At 46.0% G+C, this 16,997-nt stretch overlaps 1 protein-coding gene across 5 annotated transcripts in view; it reads left to right on the top strand.

Moving 5' to 3' along the window:
• The window catches only part of RBBP6 (RB binding protein 6, ubiquitin ligase), a 43,646-nt gene extending 36,593 nt beyond the window's left edge, over positions 1-7,053 (top strand). For all 5 annotated transcript variants that reach the window (XM_037911001.2, XM_043523894.1, XM_007058607.4 and 2 more), the window contains 2 exons: positions 820-2,568; positions 4,556-7,053. In XM_037911001.2, the coding sequence (XP_037766929.1) occupies positions 820-2,568; positions 4,556-6,134 (3,328 nt within the window). In that variant the 3' untranslated portion in view covers positions 6,135-7,053. The remainder of the gene's footprint in view (positions 1-819; positions 2,569-4,555) is intronic.
• Positions 7,054-16,997: the final 9,944 nt, after the last annotated feature.

The raw sequence follows: 16,997 nt of genomic DNA, 5'->3' as shown, positions 1-16,997 counted from the left end.
TTTTCTTTTTGCGGATACAGACTAACATGGCTGCTATTCTGAAACCTGTCAGTATTGGTAGTAATACTGAATCATTTATAATATTACCAAAAGTTACAAGTTGAAAGCTAAAAGCTTTTAAATGTGATTTTACTTGAAACAAGGTCACTGTTCTTAGGCTTTATCAATGTATTGCACTTACCTCCAGTGAGGAGTCCTAACTGAAAGCATTAGTTAAATAATATCGTGTGTCATGTTGCAGTACAGAATATTATGCACACTGTGCAAATTACCAAATCAGCAGTAAAGTTAAATTGTGACTGAGCTGGCATTTTGTTAAGATTTAGCTTTGCCTTCAAGTAATTCATGGTCTTCTAATGCTTGGTTCTGACTTCAGCCATTAAGACTTGCCCTTTTAGCATCCTGTTGCAACATAAATGATCTGTACAGACTGATTTGCCGAGTAGCAAAATATTTGTCTGTGCTTACACATACCAGTAGAGGCCACTATACACCACCTTAAATCAATTAACAAACATGGTAGTTAATATGATGGAAATGAGTGATGGGGCTAGACGCTGGGCTTGTAGTCTTCCTGCACCAATTGTTATGCTAGCTGAAACAGAAGAGCAACTTTTGCATGTCATGCAGAGACACTCCTACACAACAGATTACTCGTAAGAAGTTTGCACTGTCATTATGACTATGTTAACTCGCCTACTGTGGTTTTGGTAACAAAATATGGAAAACATTTTTTTGGGAGGATGGGTTTGGTTTTTTTTTTTAAAGCAGAGTGAAGGGATTATTTTACATTAAAAGTGTTTTGGTTTTTTTTTAAAGGTCCAAGTCACCATATAGTGCATCATCTTACTCTAGAAGCTCATATACCTACTCTAAGTCAAGATCAGGTTCATCCCGCTCCCGTTCCTACTCTCGATCCTTTAGTCGCTCACACTCTCGTTCATACTCACGATCACCTCCATACCCGAGAAGAGGCAGGGGGAAGAGTCGTAACTATCGGTCTAGGTCAAGGTCCCATGGATATCATCGTTCAAGATCAAGGTCACCCCCGTATAGAAGATACCATTCACGATCAAGATCTCCAGTTTTTAGAGGCCAATCCCCCACTAAGCGGACTGTACCTCAAGGAGAGGGGGAGAGAGAATATTTTAACCGGTATAGAGAAGTTCCACCATATGACATGAAAGCATACTATGGCAGATCTGTGGATTTTAGGGATCCATTTGAAAAGGAAAGATACAGAGAATGGGAGAGGAACTATCGAGAGTGGTATGAAAAGTTTTACAAGGGCTATGCTGCTGGAGCTCAGCCTAGACCTCCAGTGAATAGAGAGAACTTTTCTCCAGACCGATTTGGTCCACCAGGATCCAGGCGAGAGAATTCCCCATATGCTCGGGGTCGTAGAGAGGATTTTGCTAGTGGACAAAGCCATAGAAGTCGCAATATAGGTAGCAATTATCCAGAAAAGACTTCAGGCCGAGAAGGCCACAACATTAAAGATCCTACAAAATCAAAGGAAAAGGAAGCTGAAAATCCATCAGGAGATGGCAAAGGAAATAAACATAAAAAGCATAGAAAGAGAAGGAAAGGGGAAGAGAGTGAAGGCTTTCCCAATGCTGAGTTGTTGGAAGGCTCACGAAAGCCCAGAGAGCCTGGTGGGGGGGACGAAATTAAAACAGACTCACTGTTCATGCTCCCAAGTAGGGATGATGCTACACCTGTCAGAGATGAGCCTATGGAAGCAGATTCTATTGCTTTTAAACCAGTATCTGAAAAGGAGAAAAAAGAGAAAGATAAACCTAAAGTAAAAGTTGACAAGACAAAACGGAAAACAGAAGGAACTGCCACTACCAAGAAAGACAGTTTAGTAAAACCATCTAAAGCACCCCAAGAAAAAGCAGAGGCTGATCGTGAAAAGTCTCCTCGAACTGAGCCTCCTGTGAAAAAAACAAAGGAGGAGTTGCCAAAGACAGACAGTACTAAATCGACTTCATCTCAAAAGGATGAGAAGGCGCTAGGCACACCACGGAAAGTTAACCCAAAAGTGACAAAAGAGCATCCAGAAACCAGACCAGCCAAGGACGAAAAAGCAAAGAAAGAGCATCCAAAAGAATCCAAGCCAGAAAAGCCATCAAGCAAGGAAGAGAAGTCAAAAAAACCGATGGAAAAAAGCAAACCTACTGATACAAAACCTGAAAAAAGAAAAAGAAAGGCAGAGGAAAAGGTAGAAAAGGAACATGAAACCACTTCATTAAAAACCTCTAAAGCAGAAGTTGCTGAAGTGAAACCATCACCAAAGGGAAAAACTGAGCCTGATGATGAAAAAGCAGAGAGATCCCCTGAAAAGGACAAAGGTGCTTCTCTGATTGCCCCAGCAAAAAAGATTAAACTAAACCGAGAAACGGGCAAAAAGATTGTAAGTGGGGAAAATGTACCTCCTACAAAAGAACCTGCCGAGAAACCTGAGCCACCCAGCAGCAAAGTTAAACAAGAAAAAGTGAAAGGAAAAATGAGAAGAAAAGTAACAGCAGCTGATGGATCCAGTTCAACTCTTGTAGATTACACCAGGTACCTTCTGATTTCCTCTTTGCTCGTTTTCTCTTCTGCTCTCCATAAAATAAAATCTTTGAGTTGTCTAATGACAGGAACAACTAAATTGATAATAAAATGAGCATATGAACCACAATCAAGCAATGGTAGTGTTATACTACAGGTTGAACTTCTCTAATCCGGCACTCCCTGGTCTGGCAACATCTGTGGTCCGGCATAGGCTGGAGCACCCACAGGGAAAAATGAGTGGGTGCGGAGCATCCACTGTTGCCAGGCTCCTCCACCAGCACCTCTTGCGCGCTGGCGGCCCCATGCTTATCTCCTCCTCCTCCCTCCTAGCGCTTCTGGAGTGCCACGAACGGCTGATTTGCAGCGTTCAAGCTGGGGGCGGGGACCTGGGGCCAGCAGCTGGGACCTGGGGCTGTCATCGGAGCCCCTGGGTGGGGGGCCGGTGGCAGGGACCCTGGGTGGCAGCGGGGCCCTCGGGTGGGGGGCCACACTCAGCGCAAAGCCTGGGGGTGCTGCAGCACCCCCTGCCCCCTTAGTTCGAATGCCAGTGGAGACCCGCTGGCACTCTGCATTGACTTCCCGTGGTTCGGCAAATTACCTGGTTTGGCCCCAGTCAGGTCCCGAGGGTACCGGATGGATTAGAGAGGTTCAACCTGTACAAACTCTTGTAGTGTCGGGGCTTGTCTACCAGAACATTTAGTTCACAGCAAGCTGGGGTCTGACCCTCCTGAGGCACACTAACAGTTTAATGCACTTTTGTCTGGTCCTCTTTGAAATGGAACTAGATCAAAGCACGTTAACGAACTGTTAATGCACATCAGCAGAGTCCACATGGACAATTAGGGCTTGTCTAAGCACAAACTGCTACAAGTGGCGCACAGCTGCAGTGCTTCAGTGAAGATGTTACCTTCACTTTGGGGAAGGGTTCTCCCTTTGTGACAAGTGCTCTGCCTCCCCAAGAGGCAGTGGCTAGGTCGGCGGGAGAATTCTCCCATTCACCTCGCACTGTTCTACACCCGGATTAGGTCAGTTTAATTGCATTGCTCAGGGGTGTGGATTTTCACACCCCTGAGCAATGTAGTTATGCCGACCTGATTTCCTCGTGTAGACCAGGCCTTAGTCTGCAGCAGGCTAGTGTGGGGCTAGATTCGTACCCCAATTTGCTGTGAACGAATTGTTCCTGTAGACAAGCCCTTAAACTACAATCTAATCTATTAAAAATCAAACTTGTGTAAAACAAGCAGATGCTTTGAGCGAAATCCTCGAATTCAGACAGGTTCCACTCCACGCAGGACCCAGGTTGGGGGTGCAGAGATACACCACCTGATGCTGCGGCTGCTTCCCATCTATCACCTACTCATGTATAGTATTGCCCAACTGGCGGTGTGTACTATGCCTCATTTATTGTGGGGGCTGGGAAGAACATGTTGCTGTCCTTTGTTCCATCAGGTGTGGCTACTGCTAAAAACAAGATAATACTCATCCAGGATGGGAGATTTGGATTACTGTAACATGCATTTTAAAAATAAATGTGATATCTAGAAAAAAAAACTAACACAGAGGTGGCATGTGTCAGCTGGACAGATGAAAATTAGAGTGTCATTGGTTGCTGAACTGCAAGTTGAAGAGGACTATCTTATTTGTCTAGTACTGGTGGAACTAGGGGACACAGGAGTTACAGACGAGATTCCCCAATCTGATGATCTAGTGCATAAACTAATTAAATGCATAGTAGGGAGATGCTATATTAATTTATTGCTCGTAATTGTTACCCTGTGGAATCATCCTCTCTTGCCCACTTTTATAATATGAATTTGTTTGGAAGGAATATTGAAGATTTAGAGTTTAAATTGTGAAATTAAACAAAAACCACTTTATAGAGTATATCACTTTGATTAACAAAAATAATCTGCTGTAACTGGATTTTAGGTCTTTATTAATGTATATATTTTACTTCTCACCCCCCACCCCACCCCACCCCACCCCTCCACCATAGCACTAGCTCTACTGGAGGCAGCCCTGTTAGAAAGTCTGAAGAAAAGCCAGACGCAAAACGAACGGTCATTAAGACCATGGAAGAGTATAATAATGATATAACAGCCCCTGCTGAAGATGTCATTATTATGATTCAGGTTCCTCAGTCAAAGTGGGATAAAGATGACTTTGAGTCTGAAGAGGAAGATGTTAAATCTACACAAACACCTTCAAATGTAGGAAAACCTGCTAGTGTTGTAAAAAATGTCAGTGCTAAGCCCACAAACCCTGTGAAACACAATGAAAAAGAAAATGAGCCTTTGGAAAAAACACAGAAAACTGCAAAAGAAGCAAATTATGAAAGCTCCCAGCATGAAGCAAAAAGTTCAAAAAGTTCTGTGTCAAATGAAAAAGGGAAAACCAAAGAGCGGGATCATTCTGTGTCAGACAAGGACACTTCTGAGAGAAGGAAGAGCAGTGTTCAACCAGAAAAAGGCCACTCAGAACGTGGGACTGAACAAGGAAACCTAAAAAACCTTTCTCAATCTTCCAAAGACAGCAGATCTTCAGATAAACATGATATTGGGCGTGGCTCTTCCACTAGAGATTTTACTCCTAACCGGGACAAAAAATCTGACTATGATAGCAGCAGGGATCATTCTAGTTTCAAGCGTAGAGATGAAAAGAATGAGTTAACAAGGAGAAAAGACTCCCCTTCTCGAAATAGAGAGTCTGCATCAGGCCAGAAGAGTAAACCAAGAGAAGAACGTACGGAATTGTCCAAAAAGGGAACCGTAGAGTCCAAAAGGAGCAGCTATAGTCCTCAGAGGGACAGAAGACAGCATGATCACAAAACAGCTTATGAGTCCAAACGTTCATCTGACGAACACAAATCTCTAGATAGAAGTTCAGGTAAAGAGAGAGAGAAACACATAACGGAAACAAAGAGCAATAAAGACAGAGACACAAGTGGCAATAAATCATCTTACAAACATGGATCACCGGATGCAAAAAATGAGAGAGAACATGCTACTGGGCAAAGTGACAAGAACACCATCAAACCCAAGCCTCCGTTAAGCCACTCCTCTCGACTCTCTTCTGACTTAACTAGAGAAACTGATGAGGCTGCATTTGTACCAGACTACAATGAAAGTGACAGCGAGAGTAATGTGTCGACAAAAGATGAAGACTCTATAGGAAGAAATACTAGAGAACTGAAAGAAAAGGCAGTGGATAAATCTAAAGAGACTGCAGTTAAAGCAACGCTTGGCCAACCTGGCGTAAGTAGAAACCAGAGTCAAAGTAGTCCCAGTGTTAGCCGCAGTCGTAGTCAGAGCCCTTCTGAAAGTCAGACTCGGAGCCACAGCAGCAGCGCAAGCTCAGCAGAGAGTCAGGACAGCAAGAAAAAGAAAAAGAAAAAAGACAAAAAGAAACATAAGAAGCATAAAAAACACAAGAAACATAAGAAACACACTGGAAATGAATCTGAATTGGAGAAAAGCCAAAAACACAAACACAAGAAGAAAAAATCCAAGAAGAGCAAAGATAAAGAAAAGGAGAAAGAGAAAGATGACCAAAAAGTGAAATCTGTCGCTGTATAAAATGACAGATAAGAAAAATTGACTTAATTATTAAGTCATCTGTATTAAATTTTGTTATAATGTAAACAAATTCAAGCTTTGTAAATAATGACATGAAAGACCCTGTGCTGCACTTAAAATACTGCTGCTTGATTATTTGATTTTTACATCAGAGCTTTATAAAGTGAACATTTTGTACAGAATTGTGAGTTGTGACCATGTAACATGAAAGGTTTTGCTAAGGCATCTTATTTTTAACCACCGTTAATTAGTTGGGGTGGAGTTTACTGTACTGTGAAAATTTTCACATTTGAATTTTTTTTAATTGCCTGGCAGAAAAAGCTGATATCCGTTCTGAAATATCAGCAGAATGATTTGCAGAATACGTTACAGCCCTGTTATGTCACTTTTTGATTACAATAAAAAGTTTTCAGTAAACTTTATTCAATGTGATGGAATTTGCAATAGTAGCTGAACATAAACAGGGTATGGATAAGAACAGCAGCAGACAAAAATGACAAATAAAAGCTTTTAGGCAGCCGAAATGTACTGAACATAACAGTTCTAACCTTTTTTAAAAAAAAAAAAAAAACAGTAGAACGTGAGGAAAGTTTTGAGCTGAGCTAATAAGGGTGGTGTTGCAAAAAAGAGCTTTTTTTATGTGCCAGGTTATGCCAGCTAGATGTTTTTATATTTAAAAAGGTATATTACCTGAATAAATAGCCACTCTACGTAGCCGGTACTGACTCTTAAAAATGTCATATATATGAAGCTGTCACATGTCAACGTTGTTCCAATTTATGTTAAAGAGCCATTGCCACACTCTGGCAAATGTTTACAAATGTATTTTAGGAAACGTCCTATATTCTGTATTTCCTTTTGTATCATTGCTGATCACCAAGATACTTGCGTCTTCAAAATAGAAGCTTTTGCTTTATAATGGGCTGTTTTATACTGTGATGACACGGTTCCTTGTATATCATCATGGAAGTGACTTATCGCTACCATTGAATTTTGGGGTTCGTGAATAAGTTTGTCAAGAGGAAGAAGCCAATTAGAAAGGCAAGCTTTTTATATAAACATTTCTGAATGGTGAGAGGAAATGCAGAAAAAGTGTAAAAGTAATGATTTTGATAATGTAAAGAAGACCTATAGCGTCACTTTCTTTTATTAAAGTGACAGCAGTGTTGTTCAACAGTTGGAAAGTTAACATGGTGAGAAGTATTTTTCACTGTGAATTAAGAGCCAAATCCTGATAACCAGTTGAAGCTGGTGGCAAAACTCCTTGACTTCAGTGGCTCTGGGATTTGATCTAAACTGAGTTTTGTTTGAAACTATTTAAATTAAAAGTGGCATTTCAGGGCTTCCTGCTTGTGGAGACTATTTTCTTCAAAAGTGGCGTTGTTTGTGGTGGCAGCAGTTTGACGAGTCAATCAGGAGAGAAAGTAAACTCGTTCCAGCCTGTTTTACAGGGGGGCCTTCGTGCAGTAAGCATTGGCTTAAAGATGAGCATTCAGGTGCTTGTGCTAGCTAAAACAATAGTAAATCAGGATGAATTTTGGACTACATTTTCCAGCAGCAAATTTCCCATTTTTATGGTAAGGCATTTTTCTTACGGTGGACTTAAGGAATCTTCTGCTGTACAAAGGAATAGCAGATTTTAGGGATAAGGCAGTCAAATTTTTGCTTTGAAGAACCAAAACAATTATGCAAATGTATAAGGAAGTAGAATTGTTGCATGCACCTCTTTCTAAATGTTCCTACATTCCAATCCAGTGCAGCTATTTCATAGCTAAGTAAGCAGCAAATGTGCTGGTATTCGAATGCATCTGTAAAACTGACCCCTTCTATTCTCTGTATTCCTGTATCTCTTACTCACTAGAGTGATGCCACTGAAAATGGAAAAGGGTTCACCACTATGGCCCTGTTTGGACCTGATGAGTACAGCAGCCTTCTTCAGGCTTCAGTTAAATTCTTAAAACTCCAGTTAGAAGAAAATGTTAACATGCTCTTTATTGTCTAGGCTCAAAATAAGACATCTGTTTAGCAATCAGGTTTTGGAAGTTGATTACCACCATGTGCCTTCACAAAAAAGACAAGATGCTGTAGTTCTTCATAACCTAATGCTAAAAAAACTCTCAACGCCGCTGTTTTTAGAACTTCAGTTTATATATCCTTTGCTGTCAGAGCTGTAAAACCTACATTAGGGTTTTTCAGGAGATTTTTCACACTTGTCTCCAGTAAATTTTGAGGTAATATGTGCAGAATCTCTGTGATCACCTATCTTCCTTTACAAATTTCTTGGGATGGAAAAGACTGAAATACAGCTGTTGTGTTCAACCCTGAATGTAAGAGGATTCGGTACCACTGTCACTTTTGAGCAACCTTTTATATCCAACAAATTTCTGAAGGAAATGTGATTTGGTATTAATGTATTCTGTTTTCATGCAGTCCATAGTGTGCTATGAAGGGAGTAGCTCCAAACATGTTTTCTAGACTTGTGGGGTCAAATTAATCTCTGGTGTAACTCCAGTGACTTCAATGTAGTGAAACTGAGATGTCCTTAACCAAGAATGTCAAGAGAGCTGGATGCACACAGCAAAAGATGCTTGTTTCTAACATCTAAACCAGCTTTTCAAATTTTGTCAAAATGGCCAAGTCCCTTTGATATAAATCGCTTCCACAGAATGACCTATGAGAGTTTCTGGCTTCCAATCTTGGGAAAATCCACTAGTGTTCCATGTGGTCTAGGGTTTTGTTTATTAATGAAGGGTCTCTCTCCTTGATCCAGTCTTTAATCAGCCATCAGAATGCATTTGCAATACAGAAGGAATTAGATATTTGATGCTGTGATTTGAGCTGAACATGGAATGGCCTGTCAGAATGAAATGTGGTACTTTAAGGTAAAGTGCAGGAATTGGAGATGTAGAGATGGCTCTTATGAACTGCAGAGGACCTTATTGCCTTTGCGATCTATTCGGCACAGTTAAATATTGAAAGTGGCTTTGCAATCAGTGATCACTTCAGTTTTACAAGCTGATAAATGTTTAGCAACTAAGGCTCCCTCCACCCACCTACACCTGTTTTTACTGGTGTTCCAGAGATTAAGTGCTCAGTCATTACCTGAAGGCATGGAGGTGTGAGGCTTGTCTCTTTACTGAACAACTCTCCCAAAAGCATGTTAGATGTTAACAAAAATGAACTGAAATAAGAGCTTTGAACAGTATGATTAAAACTAATTCTTTCTAAAATCAGACTTCACTATTTCTGCCATAAACTTACTAGTCCTGTATTAGCCATCAGTTCTTCCAATCTGAATGTTTAACGTAAAAACAAACCCACCCCCCCAACACACACCCCTATGGGGGGGGGGGGGGCCAACAAAAAAACCAATCTGAATACACCTGTCAGCCCCACTAGGCTTGCTTTATACACAGTGTATGTTGTCACTGCCCTCGCTAAGGCCAGCCAGGTGATCGCATTTCATGCAACTCCTGGAAGAACTGGCGTTGGGCTGGTGACAACAATTGGCTCTAGAAACTGCAGTCACGTTAAGTTGAAATACAATGATGCAACAGAAAGATCACAAAACATTGCCATCTGCCCGGTGAGATATTGATCCTGAAACTGGGAATGTATAAGCTTGACGACCACTACCCTGCCTCTGCAGCAAAAATAAATATTCATTGCAAATGTACGGCCTATTATGCCTCTGGGTAAAGGTTTTGAAAAACTTTTGGGAGATCTAGAGAAACATGCCCTGGCCTTTAACTACATTGGTTTCCTAAGTCCCAATTGTCAGTGAAATGTGTACCTGTTTTAGTCCCTCTTCTGAAAACATGGTACCACTGATCAGTGTAGAAGATTGAGGGCTGCTTCTCACACCCACCACACACACACTTCCTCCCCACCCACCCCCCCACATACTCATGCACAAGTGTTTTTAAAATAACCCATTAAAATGTATATTGTGGTATTACCCAGAGACTTCAGTCAAGGCTGGGGCCCTGGTAGGGTTGGGAACTGCAAGAATGGCCAATCCAGTAAGAACATACGTTAGAGCGGAGCTCCCAAAGAAGTCTGTTGTGCACTGACTGGTTTATTGTACTGACTCATCTTGGCACTAAGTTGTGCTAGAAGAAGTGAAACATACCTGGATTGCTAGTTTTAGTTGATTGCTTCTGTAACTTATGACAAAGATGCCTCCACTCTAAGGTATCTTTGTACATTTTTATAAATGTAAATAAATTTAAATACTACTACTGGTTTCCATGTAAACTCTACTTGTAGTTGGCACAGGGATGTTTAATTGCCAATAACAGATGGCCCTTAAAGCAATCTCTCTTTTCAGATCTAGTCTATGCTGTGAAAAGAAAATTAAAGCCCTTGTATTAGATAATGCCTCCATGTAGTGTCTCTGCTCCCCATCTCTAGTGTTTGGTAAGCTCTGGCCAGGAGTGTCTGCATCTTGTTTTGTACGGTGCTTAATAAATGAAATAGTCGAGAGATGTAAAGATGGTATACGTACAAGATCCTACCAGTTATTATAAAGCACTGGAATGTTCTGAAATTAGTATATGAAACTCAGATATGGGAAAGCATTTAAACCCCTCATTCCCCATTAATGGCTGCTTGGTGCTAGATACATACCTTAATGTGCTGGGGCAAGAATCAAAAACTCCAGAGCTGCTTGTGTCTCCTCTCAAATTGCCGTTAATTTCTACCTGCACTCTGAAGGTCCATAAAGCTACACTGTTCCTCACTGCATTTTTTTAGGCTTCTCCCTGCAGTTGAACACAAGCTAGGATGTACAATGTTCGAGGAAGTCAGGTAGCAGAGATGAGATGTGGTAAAAACCATGTAAAAGTTAGGGTCTGTACTGGAGGGGGAGCATTAAGCTTTGCTGTGAGTGTCATCGCTGTATACTGAATACTGGGAAGAAATCTAGTGTAAGGTACGGTAGCGTTTGTGAGCTTTATGCAGCCCTCTTCGTGTGGGCCCTGGGTCAACATACAGTCTTCAGCCTCTACAGCTGCAAACTCACTGGTTAGAGTCTGACTTAACCACATGCTGGCTTCTTTATGGAGACGTATGAGAAACATTCCGAGTAGCAATAATTCCACTTGAACCTAATGTTAAATTCTCTGCTTTTCTCTCTCCAGTAATAACCCACCTCCCCATGAAAAATAAGGCCGGTGTTAAGCTCCTTTACTACTCACCACGTGAGCTCCCAGCCCTCCGTGGGTCATCCAGTGCATGGATTGGGCTTAGTGTGACAAAGTGATGCTGTAACAGCAAGCAGAACGATATGAGTGTGCTTGTGATTCAAAACAACGAGCCATGACAGCAGATGAGGAAGGACAGCCCATGCTTTGTGTGTTTACAGCAACAACAACAAAAAGACATAGCAAAGCTTCTATTGTCCTGGGGCACTATGCTGCACTACAGTGCGTGGGTGCATTTCTCTGGTGCACTGGAACTGCAGCCATTAGAGACCCTGGCCGTAGGCTGCATTTACTGTTTGTAACGCTCATCAATGGTATCTGACTGGCACCAAGGCCTAAAGCTGAGCTATTCAGCCCTTTGCTGGCTTGCCCCTCTCTTCACAGCCACTCCCGCTGTGGGTGGCTGTGCTGGGTTGTGCGCAGTGTTGCTACGTGAAGCCAAAGGTGTGTGATTATTCGTACAGAGCTGAGGTGCATGTGCACGGCTTTTGATGGGTAAAGACGACGTAGTCCCTGCCCCCAGGAGCTTGCACTCCACCTTAGACTTAAAGCAAGTGAGAAGTACAGGTGGGGAGGAGCTCACAGGGACTGGGGCAATCTGTGCAGGGAGCTCTGTCTGAGCTTCGTGCAACTCCCTTAAGGGATCCCAGAGGTGGGGAAGCAGGGAACTTTTAAGGAGCCCTTTCAACAATAATTTCCTAATGATTCTTGTAAATAAAGTAGATGCAAGGCCAGGCCCTGTGTGGCCGCTTGGGACTTGGTATCAAGCCCTGCTGGTGCATAGGAGAGTGGAAGCCTGAGTGGGGAAAGTGGATGTGGGTGTTTCTCCCCCAGAACTGATGAGAGATGCCAGGGCCCTGGGTGCTGAGGGAGCCAGCTGCCCTGGGGAATCCTCCTATCTTGCAGCTCTGCTCCCAGCGCCAGGTTCAGAGGGAGCCAGCTCTGCAGCACAGCCCTGTGCCACTAGGGGGAGCGCTGGGGTGTGACTGGTGTTTGCAGTGAGGCAGCCTGGGCCCAGGTGAGTTTCCTGCAGGGCAGGGCAGAGTGCAACTAACACACCGGGGAGGTGCCACAGAGTGCAGGAGAGATGGGAGATTGTGAGGCCCTGCTGGGGAAGGGGTCACCTGGGCCTAGAGTTTGGGGAGGGAACAACTGGCTCTGAGGCAGCCCCCCGACCCTGAGGTGTGCTGGAGACCCTGGGCAGGTGCAGAAAAGGCCCCAAAGCATCTCCTGACCGGCCCTTGCCATGAGCCCATGTGAGCGCAGCAGTGGGGACACAGGGTGATCCCTGACTCCCCTCTGCCTAGCCCCACCTGCAGGGGACCGCTTCGCCACGTGGCCCGGAGACGGCAGCTTCCACCGAGGCACGACGGCACGCTCCGCGTGCAGAAAGCAAAGCTGCCCTGCTAGTCGGACCCAGCTGATACAAAGCTGGCTGGCACTGCACGCTTCCACCGCCCTGGCACCCTGCACCTGGGCAGCCCCAGAACACGGGAGGAGTCTGGTGTAAGGACAAACTGCTCCCCCAGGATCCTAGGGTCGGGAAACACCTAGAATGCTGACGATGCCCCAAATCCTCAGCCTCTACCCTGCCCCACTCCCCAGCCTTCCCTGCCAGCTCGGTGGGTGTCGGCCAGGCACACAGCCATGCTGTGCGAGCCGGGAGAAATTGAATGCAAACGAAGGGGCGCCTTTTCCCCTTCTAGGTGCAACCATCAGAGCCTGGATATCGATGGGAGAAATTAGCCCTTGATTGTGCAATAAAGTGAGGCAGGGTTGTGTCAGCCTGGTAATTTAGGTAGGTGGCATATCTGTACTTGAATCAATCTCATCTTAAAACCTCTTCGTAACCTGCTATGTCAGCCTGTGATAACATAAGAACAACCATACTAGGTCAGACCAAAGGTCCATCTAGCCCAGTATCCTCTCTTCCGACAGCAGCCAAGGCCACGTGCCCCAGAGGGAATAAACAGAACAGGCAATCACCCGTTCATCCATCCCCTGCCGCCCATTCCCAGCGTCTGGCAAACAGAGGCTAGAGACACCATCCCTGCTCATCCTGGCTAATAGCCATTGATGGACCTATCCTCCATGAACTTATCTCGTTCTTTTTTGAACCCTGTTATAGTCTTGGCCTTCACAACATCCTCTGGCAAAGAGTTCCCCAGGTTGACTGTGCATTGTGTGAAAAACCCATTCTAGAGACAACCACAAGAGCATTCTCTGTGCCCAGAAAACAAATATTTCACATACACTCTGGGTCTCCTGGAAGTTTTGTACTCTTTTCTCTTGTCTGCAGTCTGCTAGCTTGCGTAGCGAGTGAGAGTCCCAGTCCCTGTGAACTATTAATGGTAAATAAGGCTATGATTTTGTCACAGAAGTCGCTAGAAGTCACAGAATCCGTGACTTCCAAAGACCTCTGTGACTTCAGCCCTGGCGGCTGGGAGCTGCAGAGTCCTGCCGCCTCCTTTAGCAGCAGGGAGCTGTGAGGTACCCCTGCAGCCTGAGGCAGCGGGTGTACCCCACAGCTCCCAGCCACCGCAGGCAGGGGGGTGCCCCACAGCTCCTAGCTTCTGCAGGGGACATGGGGATCCCCACAGCTCCCTGCCAGCCACAGCAGCTGGGAGACCCTGGCAGCTCCCCACCACCAAGGGGGGGGGAGGAACCCCACAGCTCCCAGACTCTGCGGAGGACAGGGGGACTCCCACAGCCCCTCGCCAGCCCCGGCGGGGCAGGGGGATCCTGGCAGCTCCCTGCCGCCACCGTGGGGGTCGGGGGCTCCCCGCAGCCCCTGGCTGCCACGGAGTATGTGGAGCTGCAGGGGTCACCATGTACTGGGAGCTGCCAGGTTCCCATGCCTGCACAGAGCCAGCTGCAGGACTGGGGTCCAGGTTTAGATGTAATGGAAGGGGGAAGAGGGCAATACCAAAGGTGATGTACTTGGATTTGTACCAGGGCACCCAGCGATCTTTCCTGTCTTCTAATTAGCGAGAGGTTCTCAGGATGTGCAGGTCTGCAGCCCCCTACTGAGTTGGGGGCACAGCCACAGAGGTGGCTGCACTTAGGGGGGGACTCGCTTCCTGAAAATCTTGCGTGAATTCACACGCTAATTTTTCTGGGTCCGTGTAGGCGGCCCATTCAGCTTTGCTTCGTGTGAGCAGTGGAGACCCGGACTGCATTGGCACGGAACAGGCTGCCCATGCTGGCATTCATCACAAACACACCTAGAATCTTGGATCTTGAGGCAGCATTCAAACCTCTGGACTGGTGATGTTGATTCGTTATCTAAGTCATCAAATCAGGAATTGGAAACTATGCCACGTGACGAAGGTAGCTAAGCAACACCTGCGGGTCGCAATCCGACTGGAATAGCCGCACGGAACAGCTCGTGAGCTCGTTGCATGGGGGAAGCATGGCGAAGCATGCTGTCTAACAAATGAGAACCCCGGGATTTGCTCTGAGAGGAGTCAGCCCTAGACAGATGAATTGCTCCTCGCAGGTTACTTGCTTAGTGGCCTTCGACTGGGATGAATACGAAAGTGCCCAGGATAATGCACCTTCCATCCCAAACCGCTTACAAATGAAGGCTCCCAACCCCCATTATGCCCATTTTGATAGGTGAGGAAACTGCCTTGCCCAGGACCGCACAGTGAGTCTGGAGTAGGATCCCAGGAGTCCTGCCTCTTAGCCCTGTGCGCTAGCTGCTAGACCATCTCCATGTGCCAGGGTGCTGAGTCCCCGTCTGCGTCAGACGGGGGTGCTACATTTCTCTCTCGCTCCCCTCAGTGTGGCTATTTCCCTGGCAGGGGAGCACAAGCGTTGGGAACGCCTGTGGAGAGGGGCTGGGGGAAGCCAGGGCCTTTTCTCTTCCCGTAACATCACCCTGGTCTGTCTCTGGGCCGTCCTCCTGCCCAGGCAGGGCATGGCTTGTGCGACAGCCTGTCCAGAGTGAGCTTTGATAGCTGCAGGAACAGGCGCAGTTACAGAGTGGCCAGGGGCTTGGAGCTGTTCTCTCTAGGACAGAGGATGGAGCCCGAGGGGAAATAAGCATCAGGCCTCCAGACTGAGGCTTTGGCATCTGGTCATGCTCATTCAGTGCCCGACAGCTCTTTGGGCCCTCACCAGACCGGACTGGGGACCTGTGCCAGGGTTATCCTGGTGCTGGCGTTTCGTCTTGCTCCAGCCAACACCTTTTGCATGTGCAGTCCTGAGGACTCTCCTGAGGACAGCCGGGGGGAACCGGATTGCTCGTGTCGCCGGAAATTCTGAGATTTTGATTTTTTTTTTTTCTGTGCCAAAATGGAACAAAACCAAAACTCCCCACAGAACAAAAATAATAAGAAAAAATAGTTTCCGGCCAACCTAAACGGTTCATCCTGAATTTGACTTGTTTTAAATGTTATCTTCGGTTACATAATGTACGGCTCCAAAGCTGGAAATGAAACCTTCTGAAACGGGAAATCCACGGTTCATTTGGTAAAGGTCAAAGTGGAACATTTCGAGCTGAGCCGAACGCTCCCTTCGGATTTTTTTTTTTTTTTTTTTTCAGAAAGAAATTGTCAAAAACGCCACATTTCTGTGAAACGTTTTGCTGAAACAACATTTTCTGGGGGAAAAACATTGTCAGAAAATCTCCTCCTCCCTCTACTCTTGAGTCCTAGAGCGTGGGGCTTTTGCTACATCATCCCCCTGTGCACTGTGGGGGTTTTCTCCTCCGTGTGTGCTCTATGTGGGGCTATGCAGAAGAGGCTTTGAGCACATGTCTTCATGTTGTTGTTACCCAGTCTCTCTTCCCCCCACTTCTGTCCTTGCACCAAAACTTCTCACCTGAGCTTTGATCCTGGCTAGCTGGCACAGTTAGGATATAAACTAGAGCCAGGTGCTGCTGTCACTGAGGCTGGTGGTAACCTGCCCATTTTGCAGGGTAAACCACAGAAGTGCTGACAGTCCTCCTGTGCCTTCCCGTAATCCCCCTGTGTGCCCAGAAGGACAGGCAGGTTCTCCCGCAATTCCCTGGGGAGAATCAGAGAGCAGCTCAGCTTTCGGCAGTGCTAAGAGCCCTGGGATGTGGCCCCAGCCCTAGTGACGCACACGGGGGAGTGCAGAACCTGCGAGGACGCAGTAACTTGCGTCAAGCTTTGCAGTGTCTCTGCTCACACCTGGGTGCCCAGCGCCAGCATCTCTGCAGTGAAGACCTGCCCTGGGGCCCGGCCAAGCCCTGGTGCGAATGAGTGAAGCGCTGCTGAAGCCGGGGGAGTTGGGCCTACTGATGCCAGGGCTGAATTTTGCTTTGAAACCTGGCCTTTCTGCTTTGGGTGAATTCATTTTACTGGGCAGTAGTCAGAGTTCCAGCGCCCTGTGAAACAAGTGAGTGGCACTGAAAGCCTCAGCCTGGCAGAGCCTCCTGTCTGCCCTGGCTGGTGGGTAACTGTGCGCCTGCAGGCAGCTGACCGGAGCGCCGACGCGGGGTCCCACGGGTGCATTTTGTTTCTCCCCCATGGTGCTGCATCTCAGAAGCTTGGCCTGTACGGCTCAGAGGGAAGGCATGTGGGGATCTGCTTGTGACAGTGGTTAGAGACACCGAGATCTTCTAGGTCTAGTCAGCAGGCAAGGAGGGGAAAGGAACGGCAGCTCGCGGTTGTAGCAGGCAGCCCCTCTG

This window comes from Chelonia mydas, chromosome 10, assembly GCF_015237465.2.
Source record: "Chelonia mydas isolate rCheMyd1 chromosome 10, rCheMyd1.pri.v2, whole genome shotgun sequence".
In the NCBI taxonomy this organism is placed as follows: domain Eukaryota; kingdom Metazoa; phylum Chordata; order Testudines; family Cheloniidae; genus Chelonia; species Chelonia mydas.
This window is presented reverse-complemented; position numbering and strand designations above follow the sequence as displayed.